Genomic DNA, 12,667 nt, shown 5'->3' with positions numbered 1-12,667 from the left:
CATTGTGATTTGGCTTTCGAGATCGGAGACCATGTTTACCTCTGCGTCTCTCCAATGAAAGGTACTCATCGCTTCGGTATCAAAGGGAAGCTTGCCCCTAGATACGTGGGTCCTTTCAAGATCGTCAGCAAGAGACGCGATCTCGCCTATCAACTCGAGCTTCCTTCAAACTTTGCAAACGTGCACGACGTGTTCCATGTCTCTCAGCTCCGCAAGTGCTTCAAGACTCCTGACCGCACCGTCAACTTCGAAGACATTGATCTCCAAGAATACCTCTCCTATCGTGATCACCCAGTTGCTATTCTTGAAGAGACTGAACGCTAGACTCGCAATAAGTCAATCAAATTCCCCAAAGTCAAGTGGTCACACCATTCCGACTGTGAAGCCACTTGGGAATGCGAGGATCACCTCCGTTCTGAGTACCCGGCATTCTTCCAGTCCTAGATCTCGGGACGAGATCCTTTCGTAGTGGTGGAGTGTTGTAACACCCCGGATGTAATTTACCTTATATGTATCCCAACTCTTGCCGTTTCTAGCCTAAGTTATTTTATTTTTCCTCGGGTTCGGGTTTTGTCTCCGTGCGTTGTTGTCGTTGTCATGCACCTCATATCATGTCATCATGTGCATTGCATTTGCATACGTGTTCGTCTCATGCATCCGAGCATTTTCCTCGTTGTCCATTTTGCATTCCGGCGCTCCTATCTCCTCCGGTGGTCCTTTCTACCTCTTTTCGTGTGTGGGGGTTAAACATTTCCGGATTGGACCGAGACTTTCCATGCGGCCTTGGTTTAATACCGGTAGACCGCCTGTCAAGTTTCGTACCATTTGGACTTCGTTTGATACTCCAACGGTTAACCGAGGGACCGAGAAGGCCTCGTGTGTGTTGCAGCCCAACACCCTTCCAATTTGGCCCGAAACCCACCAAAACTCTCTCCATCATCTAGAGCGTTCGATCACGGTCGCGTGACCGAAAACCGCACCTCATTTGGAGTCTCCTAGCTCCTCCTATGCCTATATATAGAACCCCCTCCGAAATTCCCGGGTCAAACCCTAGCCCCTTCTCCCACCGCGCGCCGGACGTGTCCGACTTGCAGCTCCCGCTGCCCCGCGCCCTATCGCGAGTCGCCACCTGTCCCGGGGCGGGACCGCATCACCGCCGGCCCGCCGGGCCCAAGGCCAGCCCTCTCCTCCCGCATACGGGCCCCGCCTCCTTCCTCCCGAGCGCCACCCGCGCCCGAAGGAGCCTCGCCGCGCCGCCATCGTCGTCCCTTGCGCCGGCCGCCTCCGCCACGCATCTCGCCGGCCGGAGTCGAGCTCCGCCGTGGCCGGCCCTGCCTTCTCGCCGCCACCGTCCGCCTCCTCGCCGCCTCCTCGTCGCCGGCGCACTCCGGCCTCTCCTCCTCCTCCACGCCAAGTCCAGCGACCATCCCGATGAACTCCGGCGACCTCGGCGACCGTGCATCTACAGTGTTCTCAGATCTGGATCTGGATCCCGAAGGGTTGACTTTCCCCGAAACCCTAGATATTTTGCATTTTTCATCATGCTATAACTTTGCGCCCGTAACTCCGTTTTGAGCGTGTAGCATATCAAAATGTTCTTCTCAGAGAGCACATCATTTCATCTCATTGCATCATTTTCATTTGAGCTCATCTTGATGCCCGAAATGCTGTTGGAAGAGAGCTATTTGAGATAATTGTCAGATCTGCTGCACCAAATAGCTATTTGTCATTTTTGCCATGATTAATGTGTGCATGATATGCTCCTGAGCTCTACATGTGTTTTGTTATATGCCATGCCATCTTTGCAGAGGTGCTTACCATGTATTTTTGTGACATGTGTGGTGACTAGCACAAGCTTGCAAAGTAGTGCATTCGTTAATACTGATTTCAGGGTCTTAGAATTTCTCCAAGTCCTTGATCTGATTTTATCAATATGCCATATGTTCATGTTGTTTCCTAGTGATCCGTGCCTCTTTTGAGGATGATTAGTAAGGATAATTTGTTAATATTGTGGTTATCTATCCATCCATGTCTTTGTTTGCAATTATGGAGCACCCTAGCTTGAGTCAATCGAGCTCTACTTTTGCTATTTCGTGAATCCTGGCAGATTGTTGACTCGTTAGCGATTTTGCCGAGGATGTTGTTGTTGATCCGTGCATGCTATGTTGTTGTTCTTGCCATGCCTAGCTTCTATGATATGTATTCTTGATGGGTGTACGCTTTGTGTGTCATGCCTTGCTCTGTAGTGAGTGCATCGAGCTCGTAAACATGCCTATTCGTTAACATATTTGCATGCCATCTTCACATGCTTGCAGTTGTATTTTCTGATCCCTTTTGGCTCAAGGTCACTAAGGGACTTTTGTTAAGTGCTTTGATTATCTTCATGTCATGCCTTGCTTTGCCACGTTAAGTTCCTGTAGCATCTAGTTTTCATGCTCCAAAGTGTGCTACCTGATCTGAAATTCCAGACTTGTGTTAATTTCACTAAGTCTGAAACCTGTTATCGTTTGCATTTTTGCCATGCTTGTTTGAACCTGTTAATGGATGAATTGGCCGTAGCTCAATGTTCATCTTTTGTCAAGCATCATTAGAGGATCCCTTCCATGTATTTTTTTGTCATGTTTGAGTGGTGTAGCATAATTATCTTGATGCATTTAGATGGCTACTTGCTGTTTATCGCCGACCGTTGCCATATTTGTTTTGCTTGCCATTTTCAAACCGTGCGTCCGATTCCGGTGATCTTTATATCGATTTCAACCGAAATCACCTCACCTTTCCAGTGGCACTCTTGGATTTCCAAGTGGATGCCAGGTCCAATCATTCCTTGTCAAATCTTGCATATGCATCACATATCGCATCCCGCATAGCATACCATGTTCGCATCATGTTGTTGGAGCATTGCACGTGGTTGATTGTGTTCCTTTTGCTTGTTTGTCTTGTTTGGGTAGAGCTGGGAGACGAGTTCGCTAACGAGGAGCCTGTTGAGTTTGCTTACGAGGATCAAGTCAACTCTGACAACTTTGTAGGCAAGATGATCATACCCTCGAAATCACTTCTATCTTTCCTTGCTAGATGCTCGCTCTTTTGCTATGCCTATGCTACGATGCCTACCACTTGCTTATCATGCCTCCCAAATTGCCATGCCAAACCTCTAACCCACCATGTACTAGCAAACCGTTGATTGGCTATGTTACCGCTTTGCTCAGCCCCTCTTATAGCGTTGCTAGTTGCAGGTGAAGATTGGAGATCGTTCCTTGTTGGAACCTTATTTATTTGTTGGGATATCATTATATTATCTTGTTATCTTAATGCATCTATATACTTGGTAAAGGGTGGAAGGCTCGGCCTTTTGCCTAGTGTTTTGTTCCACTCTTACCGCCCTACTTTTCGTCATATCGGTGTTATGTTCCCGGATTTTGCGTTCCTTACGCGGTTGGGTGATAATGGGAACCCCTTGACAGTTCGCCTTGAATAAAACTCCTCCAGCAATGCCCAACCTTGGTTTTACCATTTGCCAGCTAACCTCTTTTTCCCTTGGGTTTTCGGAGCCCGAGGGTCATCTTTATTTAAACCCCCCTGGGCCAGTGCTCCTTTGAGTGTTGGTCCGACCGAGCAGACTGCGGGGCCACCTCGGGGCAACTTGAGGTTTGGTTTTACTCGTAGGATATCTCATCTGAGTGTGCCCTGAGAACGAGATATGTGCAGCTCCTATCGGGATTTGTCGGCACATTCGGGCGGTGTTGCTGGACTTGTTTTACCATTGTCGAAGTTGTCTTGTAGAACCGGGATACCGAGTCTGATCGGAATGTCTCGGGAGAAGGTATATCCTTCGTTGACCGTGAGAGCTTGTGATGGGCTAAGTTGGGACTCCCCTACAGGGATTTGAACTTTCGAAAGCCGTGCCCGCGGTTATGGGCAGATGGGAATTTGTTAATGTCCGGTTGTAGATAACTTGAACCTTAACTTAATTAAAATGAATCAACTGCGTGTGTAACCGTGATGGTCTCTTCTCGGCGGAGTCCGGGAAGTGAACACGGTGTTGGAGTAATGTTTGCCGTAGGTTGTTCTATAGTTCTTCGTTCGTGCTTTGCCTTCTCTTCTCGCTCTCTTTTGCGAACAGGTTAGCCACCATATATGCTAGTCGCTTGCTGCAGCTCCACATATTACCTTGCCTTACCTATAAGCTTAAATAGTCTTGACCGCGAGGGTGCGAGATTGCTGAGTCCCCATGGCTCACAGATTACTTCCAAACCAGATGCAGGAACCGATGATTCCATTCCAGATGATGCGCTTGAGCTCAAGTGGGAGTTCGACGAAGACTCACGACGTTACTATGTGTCTTTCCCTGATGATCAGTAGTGGTGCCCAGTTGGGGCGATCGGGACCGTGTCGCATGTTGGGGTTGATCTTTTATTTTGGTACCGTAGTCGGACCATGAGTGTATTGGATGATTGTAATGTTATTTATATATTTGTGTGACGTGGCGAGTGTAAGACAACTATGTACCTCTTCCCCTATTATCTATATTACATGGGTTGTTGTGAAGATTACCTTACTTGCGACATTGCTTTCAATGCGGTTATGCCTCTAGGTCGTGCTTCGACACATAGGAGATATAGCCGCATCGAGGGCGTTACATTGTACTCCTGTACAAGGAAACTTTATTGGCTGCTAACGATTTACCCTCAACTCTTTCTAGTGTTGTTTTTTATCTTTTGCAGGAGTATGAGGATGTGTTTCCCAAGGAGGTACCACCTGGTTTACCACCGAAGCAGGGCATTGAGCACCAAATCGACTTGGTTCCGGGTGCCCCACTACCAAACCGACCATCGTACCGAGCAAACCCAAAGGAGACGAAGGAAATTTAGAGGCAAGTAGAAGATCTTCTTAACAGAGGGTATGTAAGGGAAAGTCTTTCTCCTTATGTTGTTCCCATTCTTTTAGTTGCAAAGAAATATGGTACCATGCGCATGTGCACTGATTGTAGATCCGTTAACAACATAACTGTGAGATATCGCCACCCTATTCCTAGGCTCGATGACATGCTTGATGAACTTTGTGGCTCTACCATATTTTCCAAAATTGATTTGTTAAGTGGTTACCACCCAATAAGAATGAAAGAGGGTGACGAATGGAAAATTGCGTTTAAGACAAAATTTATCTTGTATGAATGGTCGGTTATGCCTTTTGGATTAACGAATGCACCTAGTACTTTCATGAGATTGATGAATCATGTGCTTAGATCCTTCATTGGCAAGTTTGTAGTGGTTTACTTCGATGACATATTGATTTATAGCAAAACTTTGGAGGATCATGTTGAACATATAAAATGTGTGCTTGCTATCCTACGGAAGGAAAAGTCGTATGCTAATGTGGAAAAGTGCACATTTTGCACAAACAAGGTTGTGTTTCTTGGCTTTGTTGTTTCAGCAAAAGGCGTGGAGGTCGATGAAGAGAAGATCAAGGCTATTCGTGAGTTGATGCCTCCACAAAATGTGAGCCAAGTACATAGCTTCCTCGGACTTGTAGGTTTCTACCGATGGTTCATGAAGTATTTTAGCACCATTGTTGCACCCATGAATGAGTTAACGAAGAAAGACACTCCATTCCAATGGGGTGATGCCCAAGACAAGTCCTTCCAAGAACTGAAGATGAGATTGACATCAGCCCCAATGCTTTCACTTCCTGATTTTGGTAAGACATTTGAGATTGAATGTGATGCAAGTGGTGTTGGCATTGGTGGAGTTCTAATGCAAGAAGGTAAACTCATTGCCTATTTTAGTGAGAAGCTTAATGGTCCAACTCTTAATTATTCCGTCTATGATAAAGAATTGTATGCACTTGTTCGATCTTTGGAAATATGGCAGCATTACTTGTGGCCAAAAGAGTTTGTAATACATTCTGACCATGAATCTTTAAAACATCTTAAGGGCCAACTTAAACTGAACCATAGACATGCAAAATGGAGTGAGTTCATAGAGTCTTTTCCTTATGTTATCAAGTACAAGAAAGGGAAGGATAATGTTGTTGCCGACGCATTGTCTAGGCGTCACATTTTACTTTCCCAACTTGATGTTAAAATCCTTGGTTTAGAAAGCATCAAAGAATTGTATGCTAACGACTCATACTTTGTTGAACCATTTTCAAAGTGTAACAAGGGAAAGGGATGGGAGAAGTTTCACTTGCATGATGGATTTCTATTTCGAGCTAACAAATTGTGCATCCCAGATTGTTATGTTCGTTTGTTGCTCTTGCGGGAGGCTCATGCTGGTGGTCTCATGAGACATTTTGGAGCCAAGAAAACTGAAAGTGTGCTCGTTGATCACTTCTTTTGGCCGCGAATGAGACGTGACGTGGAATGCTACGTGATGAGATGCGAGATTTGTCACAAAGCCAAGTCTCGCTTGAATCCTCATGGTTTATATACTCCTCTATCTATCCCGAATACTCCGTGGGAAGATATTTCTATGGATTTTGTTCTTGGTTTACCATGGACTAAGAGGGGGAGTGACTCGGTGTTTGTGGTAGTTGATCGTTTTAGCAAAATGGCACATTTTATCCCATGTCATAAGAGCGATGATGCTTCACACATTGCTGATTTTTTTTCAGGGAAATTGTGCGGCTACATGGAGTACCACGCACGATTGTGCCTGACCGTGACACCAAATTTCTGCCCTACTTTTGAAAGACCTTGTGGGGAAAACTTGGCACCAAGCTCCTATTTTCCACGACATGCCACCCACAAACTGATGGATAGACTGAATTTGTCAACCGGACATTGCCCATGATGTTGCGAGCAGTCCTCAAGAAGAATTTGAAGATGTGGGAAGAGTGCCTACCTCATGTGGAGTTCGCTTATAACAGGGTGGTACATTCGACCACTAAATTTTGCCCATTTGGACTTGTTTATGGCTTCAAACCTATTGCTCCCATCGATCTTTTACCTTTGCCATTGTAGGAATGAACTAGCCTTGACGCAAGTAAGCGTGCTGATTTCGTCAAGAAACTTCATGCCCAGGCAAAGGAGAACATTGAGAAAATGACTGAACAATATGCGAAGTGGGTAAACAAGACCAGGAAGAAGCTGGTGTTCGAGCAAGGCGATTTGGTATGGGTACACCTTTAGAAGGACCGTTTTCCTGAGCAGCGCAAGTGCAAGTTGCAGCCACGCGGTGATGGACCATTTGCGGTGCTCGAGAAAATCAACGACAATGCTTACAAGATCGATCTTCCAGAAGAATATGGTGTTAGCCCAACCTTCAATGTCTCCGATCTTTCCCCATACTTTGGGCCTTTAGAGTCGAGGACGACTCCTTCTCAAGAGGGGGAGGATGATGAGGACATCCCAACCATGGGCACCACACCACCAACCATCAACGCTCCAATTACAAGAAGTCGCGCAATGCAAATACATGATCAGGTGAACGCTAACTTAAGTCTATCATTTGACCTTGAAAACATGGTTGTGCCTTCACCTCCTTTGTTGTTGGTTGAACTCAGGTGCGACATCGAAGATGGCCAAACACATTCCAGTCCGTGCAAAACAATGTTTTATGGCGAGAAAACAAAGTTAGGAATTCATGAAGAATGAGTTGTCTGCTAAAGAAACATTGTTCCGGTTCTGACGAAACAATGTTTTGCACGAGTTTGGATATTCCAACTTGCGAAAGATTTTTAGAACTCGAGTCTTCTGCTGAAGGAAACATTGTTCGACCCCAGTGAACAATGTTTGTTCGAGAACTGCCAACCACCTCCAACGAGAGTTTTCCAGAAGCTACGTCATTAAGTCTTGAAGCCATTTAGTCAAACAAAGCTGGTTCACTTTCACACCTAAGCTGGATCCAGAAGCTAGTTCTCTTTCACAACTATCCATGGGGTTGTCCCGATTATAAATAGGCTAGCTCTTCCCTTCGTTAGGGACTTTTGCCATTTCTATCAAAGACCAAAGACATAGATTCCTCCTGAGATTGGAGAGCTCTTGTTATCCTTATTCTCATGATTCCTTGAGAAATTGCTCCTAATTCGTGCTCCACGGCTAGATCGTGTTGTGTGGGTTAGAGTTCGTGGTTTCCCTTGAGGATTGCACCTATCCCGTGCTCCACGACTTGAGTGTGGTTGTGTGGGGTAGTATTGCGGGCTGTGGATCGGTGAATGTTCGGATTGCAAGCTCCGGTGAGCATCCTCCTCGTCGGGTCATAATCTCTTATTTTCCATTTTTTTGGCTGCTTGCAGCTAGTTACCCCCATCCATTTATCGATCCTACGCCGTGAAGATCGGACCTCCCCTTGAACTCCCTCTTCTTCGAAGACGGGGTCGCATCATAAACTTTCCAACAACAAAAAAGAATCACCCAAATCGGAGTTCGGATGAAAGAGATCTTGGCATTTTGAGTCAGATATGTCTGTGCAGTCCGAATCTGAGTCCAGAAAATGGGGGACTTGGACTCTATCTTCTCTTGGCCCAAAAGTGACGTGAGAGGACTTTTTAAACAACACCTAAATTGTTCTTTTCCCCTTATCTTCATATGTGGATTGTACAAATGTCTCGTACATCTATTGACAGAGAAGGTTTAGGGTAAGGCGGCTAAGGACCAATTATGGAATATTTCTCCGAGGTTTGTAGTAATGAATTTCTCTGAGGTCCTGTATATAGTATAGCAAAAAAGTTGAACTTCGTGGCAGTTTGAAGATGAGTAGGTTTCTCCTTTGGCCAGTCGAAAGAGACTTTCCATTCATGATCCGAGTGTTGTGGGCATGGTGCGATTGAACCGGCCATAACTTCCATCGTATCTCGTACCTAGAACCTCCCAACCTTCTCTCTCCCCTCTTCGTGTCCCTCTAGAACGCGCGCAAGAACACGCGAACCAAGCGTCGGCGTCCCGTCCCAGCTCCCCAACTTAACTGCAGCGAACAATATTGTTGGAGCTTCGTCTTGTCTTAACTGCCGCCGTCGCTGTCATGGAAGTGGGCAGCGGAAGGGGCAGAGGCGATCTTTGCACCGCGCAAGAATCGCGAGAGGAGGTGGCGGGGCGCGGCGGCGCCATGAGGACCCGCGTGTGCGCGCGCGTCGGCACGCCGCAGGGCGTCGGGGCGCTGCTCCTCGTCGGAGGCGCGATCGTCGGCGCCGCCGTCGTCGCGTGGCGGCGCCGTGGCGACGGCAAGGGCGCCAAGAAGGACCGCCGCGGGTACGGGAAGAAATCCCTTTTTTCTTGGGCTAGTTATTAGTCTCGGTTCGTTTAGCATTTCATCCGTTCCGTTTGTTACGCGTCCGAGATGATTGGATTGAGTTTCTTCTGGCGGATTTTGCAGCAAGGAGGAGGACGTTCTGGATGGTGGGGTTGTGGAGAAGGAGCAGGTGTGGACTGAGGGTTTCATTAGTTAGAACTTAGTGTTCTTGATCTCTTTCCCTTTTCATGTGAGTTTAGATGATTTTAACAAAACATATTGGTTGAAATTTGTTGATTCAGCAGAAGTCTGATCAATCTGATGAGAATCTGGGCAGGGAGGATAGAGAGGTTGAAGCTGATGGGTTGGTTAGTCTCCGTATAATCTGCATGCTGTCTGAAATATTTTGTGTTGATTTAAGTTTGCAAAATAAGACTTGTTTGTGTGAAAATGCTCTGAAAATATGGTTTCAGGATGGTAAGGAAGCAGAGGAGCTTCATGAGATTCCGGAGCAGGTGGATGAAATCGTTGCTGACGAATTGGTCTGTCTCTCTGCAGAACTTCTGGAGAAATTTACAGTAATTAATTATTAAGACACACCATGCGTGTATTGCCTGCAATATTTGCTGCCGGTGCCTTACTTTTGTGAATATTTTTCTTAATTTGGTTTTCAGGACAGCAAACCTACAGATAAGTTTGATCCAAATGCAAGCAAGGAACGTGTCGAAGTCGTTAATGATACGGTCAGTTCTATTTCCTATGCACAACTGTGATAACAAAAAACTCTCTTGTGTAATATGTATCGCCTTGCTGTTCACTTCCGGAAATTCAACCAAATTTTGGCTTCAGGACAGTGAAGATGTGAATAATCCTGACCAAACTAAAGTGAAGAGTTGCGTTGAGAATGAGATCACACCAAATGTATATTGGTTTTTCTTGCCTCAATTTAATTTGTTCAAAGCAGCTCTGAGTGTTCATTGGTGATCCATGCCTACAGTGGTCGGAGCCTTATTTATTCTGCCTGTTTCCTCTGAATTGTCATGTTTAGGCCACCGAAGGTGTGAAGAACTCTGATGAAAGCGCTCTTACCATCAACATCCCGGAGGTCGCCCATGAAGAACATATCGGGCAAGGACATGACGATGATCAAGAGACCGCATCAACACAGATGACAGCGCATCAATCACAAATCTCAGAGCAACTGAAAGTGGATACCATGACCGAAACAGCCACAATGGAGAACGTATCGAAGCACGAGGAGCAGAAACCGCCGGCACAAGAGCCGGTCGCGCCCATCGACTCACCCACATGTCCTTCACTGCCAGCTCTGTTCAAGCCAGCAGAGAAGAAGAGACCAGCGAACACGGGGTGGAATGAGACGAGGATGAAGCTTGTACAAGATGGTGGCAGCAAGAAGGCGGCAGCAAAGGGTGTAGCCGTGGTGACCATGGATCGTAGAGCTGCTTCAATGGCCATTCTTGCCATCATCTTCGCCGTTACCATTGGAGCCAACCTCGTCGTGCGCTTGTATTCCACTTTGCAAGCGACATGATCATGTTCAGATGAACTTGCACCATGGTTGGGGCGCGCCATATCGTTTGTTCTCCGCGTGAAAAAACGAAGCTTATTTGGTCAAGTGTGAATGCGGAAGTTGCATGGGCTGGTGAAAAATTGCACGGAGTAAGAATAATAAGTCTGATGCTACCATGGCATTTTAGTTCGCCATTTGGTAGTAGGCCTGATGTAGGAACTAGGAACCAGTTCAGTATGTCGAATTGTCTTCAAATCTTGAGAATATTCTGTGCAGAGTCTTTGCATTTGCATTCCTATAGACTCAATTCTAATAATTAGAAAATCCGCTGTGAGTGAGGTGAGGAGCATAAAATCAATTTCACACTGGAACTGTGTGTTGTCATGCTGCAAATGCATTTTTTCTGCAATCTATAATACTAACTAGTAAAAGTGGGGTATGCACCAATAATGGTGCTCATGCGTATCGTGCTTACGAAGCTCTTGCCCGGTCACACAGGAGCAAGAGTGGTGGCCGTGGGCGCCAATGTGCCGTGACGATGGAGGCGTTCGCTGCGTGGAAGCAAGTGCCTGCTCCGCTTTTTTATTTATTTATAAAGAAACATAAGCTAAACGTGGTAGATATACAATGTCTTGCTCCGCCAAAAAAAACCCTCAAATTTGGCCTAACTCTTTGTTTTTCATGAAGCTCTCCGAGGGTGTTTTTAAAATAATAGTTCATAGAGTCTTTGTTGAGTTGGGGAAAAATTATCCATCACTGTCACTTATAAGTGGATACCTCTTTCATTTTGTTTCCTCGCGTCATGCAACCCATAATAGACCTTTTCCGCCAAAACTTTTCATACTTTGAAGCTGGAGCTAGCTGGAAGCCAAACAAGCTTCACTGCTCTACTCTACGGTGAAGCCACAACTATTGGGTGGATGTGCTACAAAATAATTTTGGTGAAGTGGAGCTGATTTTTGGAGGATGGAGCGGTCCTAAGGCCCTGTTTGTTTCAGCTTTGCTTGGATTTTAATCATCTGTGCATTCGCTTCGCTTCAGTGCCGAAGCTGATTCTGGGAATCAGCTTCACCACCGAAGTACACTTTGAGGTGCTTCAGGAAATTGCATTAAAAATGGCCCAAATTCAGATTCATCTTGACTGGCAAAGCTGATTTCAAACAGTTGTTTGTTTCAGATTCCAGATTTGGCTTCATTGGCAAAGCTGAATCTGGTCCCAAAATCCGAAACAAACAGGGCCTAAGTATGTCCATGGTCTCCAAGCCATTGCGGTTGGGTCTTCGAGCGGTTGCGATGGTACCTATACTGCATGACAAAAACTCGCTATTCACTTAGTTTATTTTGCATAATAAGATTATTATACTTCTTTAAAGGATGTTGGAGTATCGGTCTCCTCAGGCCATCTGCAACCTCACATGCCTCCTACTTCGCCCTATCGATTCACGGTGCCACACTCTGCTTGGCTGGCGGCCTCCGGACTGTCCGATCGAGTTGCGCCGTGCCTCACCGTGGCGCTGAAGCTGGTGGTCCATGACCAGTGGGCCACATTCCATAGGCCCTCTGGTTCGGTTGTTTTTTGTGTCAGGCATGCATGTATTGTCGTGCGCATGGGTGGGGGGTGTCGCCTTCACATCATTCTTTTTTTTGTTGGTCACCGCTCTCCGTCCACTCGGTCGTTGACATTGCTGGAGCTACCCAAACGATTGAGGTCATCGGGTCCTAGTTCCTTCTCTCTTTTTGTGTGACAGCTCCTTTGGGGTTGCATGGTTTGTGTTGCCTCTTCATGTAGCATCTCTCGTGTTGGTGTGTAGGGAGGATGGGGTTGGATGTTTGGCCCGTTGCTCGTTTGGATGATTGTTATGTCCACTCGGCCTTTCCTACTACCTGGTTGTTGGATATTGTTGGGGCTTATTAGATTTGTGGAGGATGTCTGTTTAAAGTCGTTTGGCTGAACCTCTTTCCGTCCACTCAA

General features: G+C 46.2%; 1 protein-coding gene across 3 annotated transcripts; it reads left to right on the top strand.

Annotated features, from left to right (window-relative positions):
- The first annotated feature begins 8,748 nt into the window (after window positions 1–8,748).
- On the top strand, window positions 8,749–10,993 carry LOC125555760 (uncharacterized). 3 transcript variants are annotated; one of them, XM_048718614.2, is made up of 7 exons: window positions 8,749–9,184; window positions 9,309–9,354; window positions 9,470–9,532; window positions 9,638–9,706; window positions 9,839–9,907; window positions 10,014–10,085; window positions 10,213–10,993. In XM_048718614.2, exons 1-7 carry the CDS (start codon window positions 8,958–8,960, stop codon window positions 10,714–10,716), a joined length of 1,050 nt encoding a protein of 349 aa, XP_048574571.1. In that variant the 5' UTR covers window positions 8,749–8,957; the 3' UTR covers window positions 10,717–10,993. The 3 variants fall into 3 exon arrangements, with proteins under 3 accessions (XP_048574571.1, XP_048574570.1, XP_048574572.1); XM_048718613.2 differs by having other exon boundaries at window positions 9,467–9,532; XM_048718615.2 differs by lacking the exon at window positions 10,014–10,085 and having other exon boundaries at window positions 8,750–9,184; window positions 9,467–9,532.
- The last annotated feature ends 1,674 nt before the right edge of the window (window positions 10,994–12,667 follow it).

This window comes from Triticum urartu, chromosome 5A, assembly GCF_056163025.1.
Source record: "Triticum urartu cultivar PI428250 chromosome 5A, HENAU_Tu73, whole genome shotgun sequence".
Lineage (NCBI taxonomy): Eukaryota > Viridiplantae > Streptophyta > Magnoliopsida > Poales > Poaceae > Triticum > Triticum urartu.
Note: the sequence above shows the minus strand (reverse complement) of the source record. Positions and strands in the feature narration are given on the sequence as shown.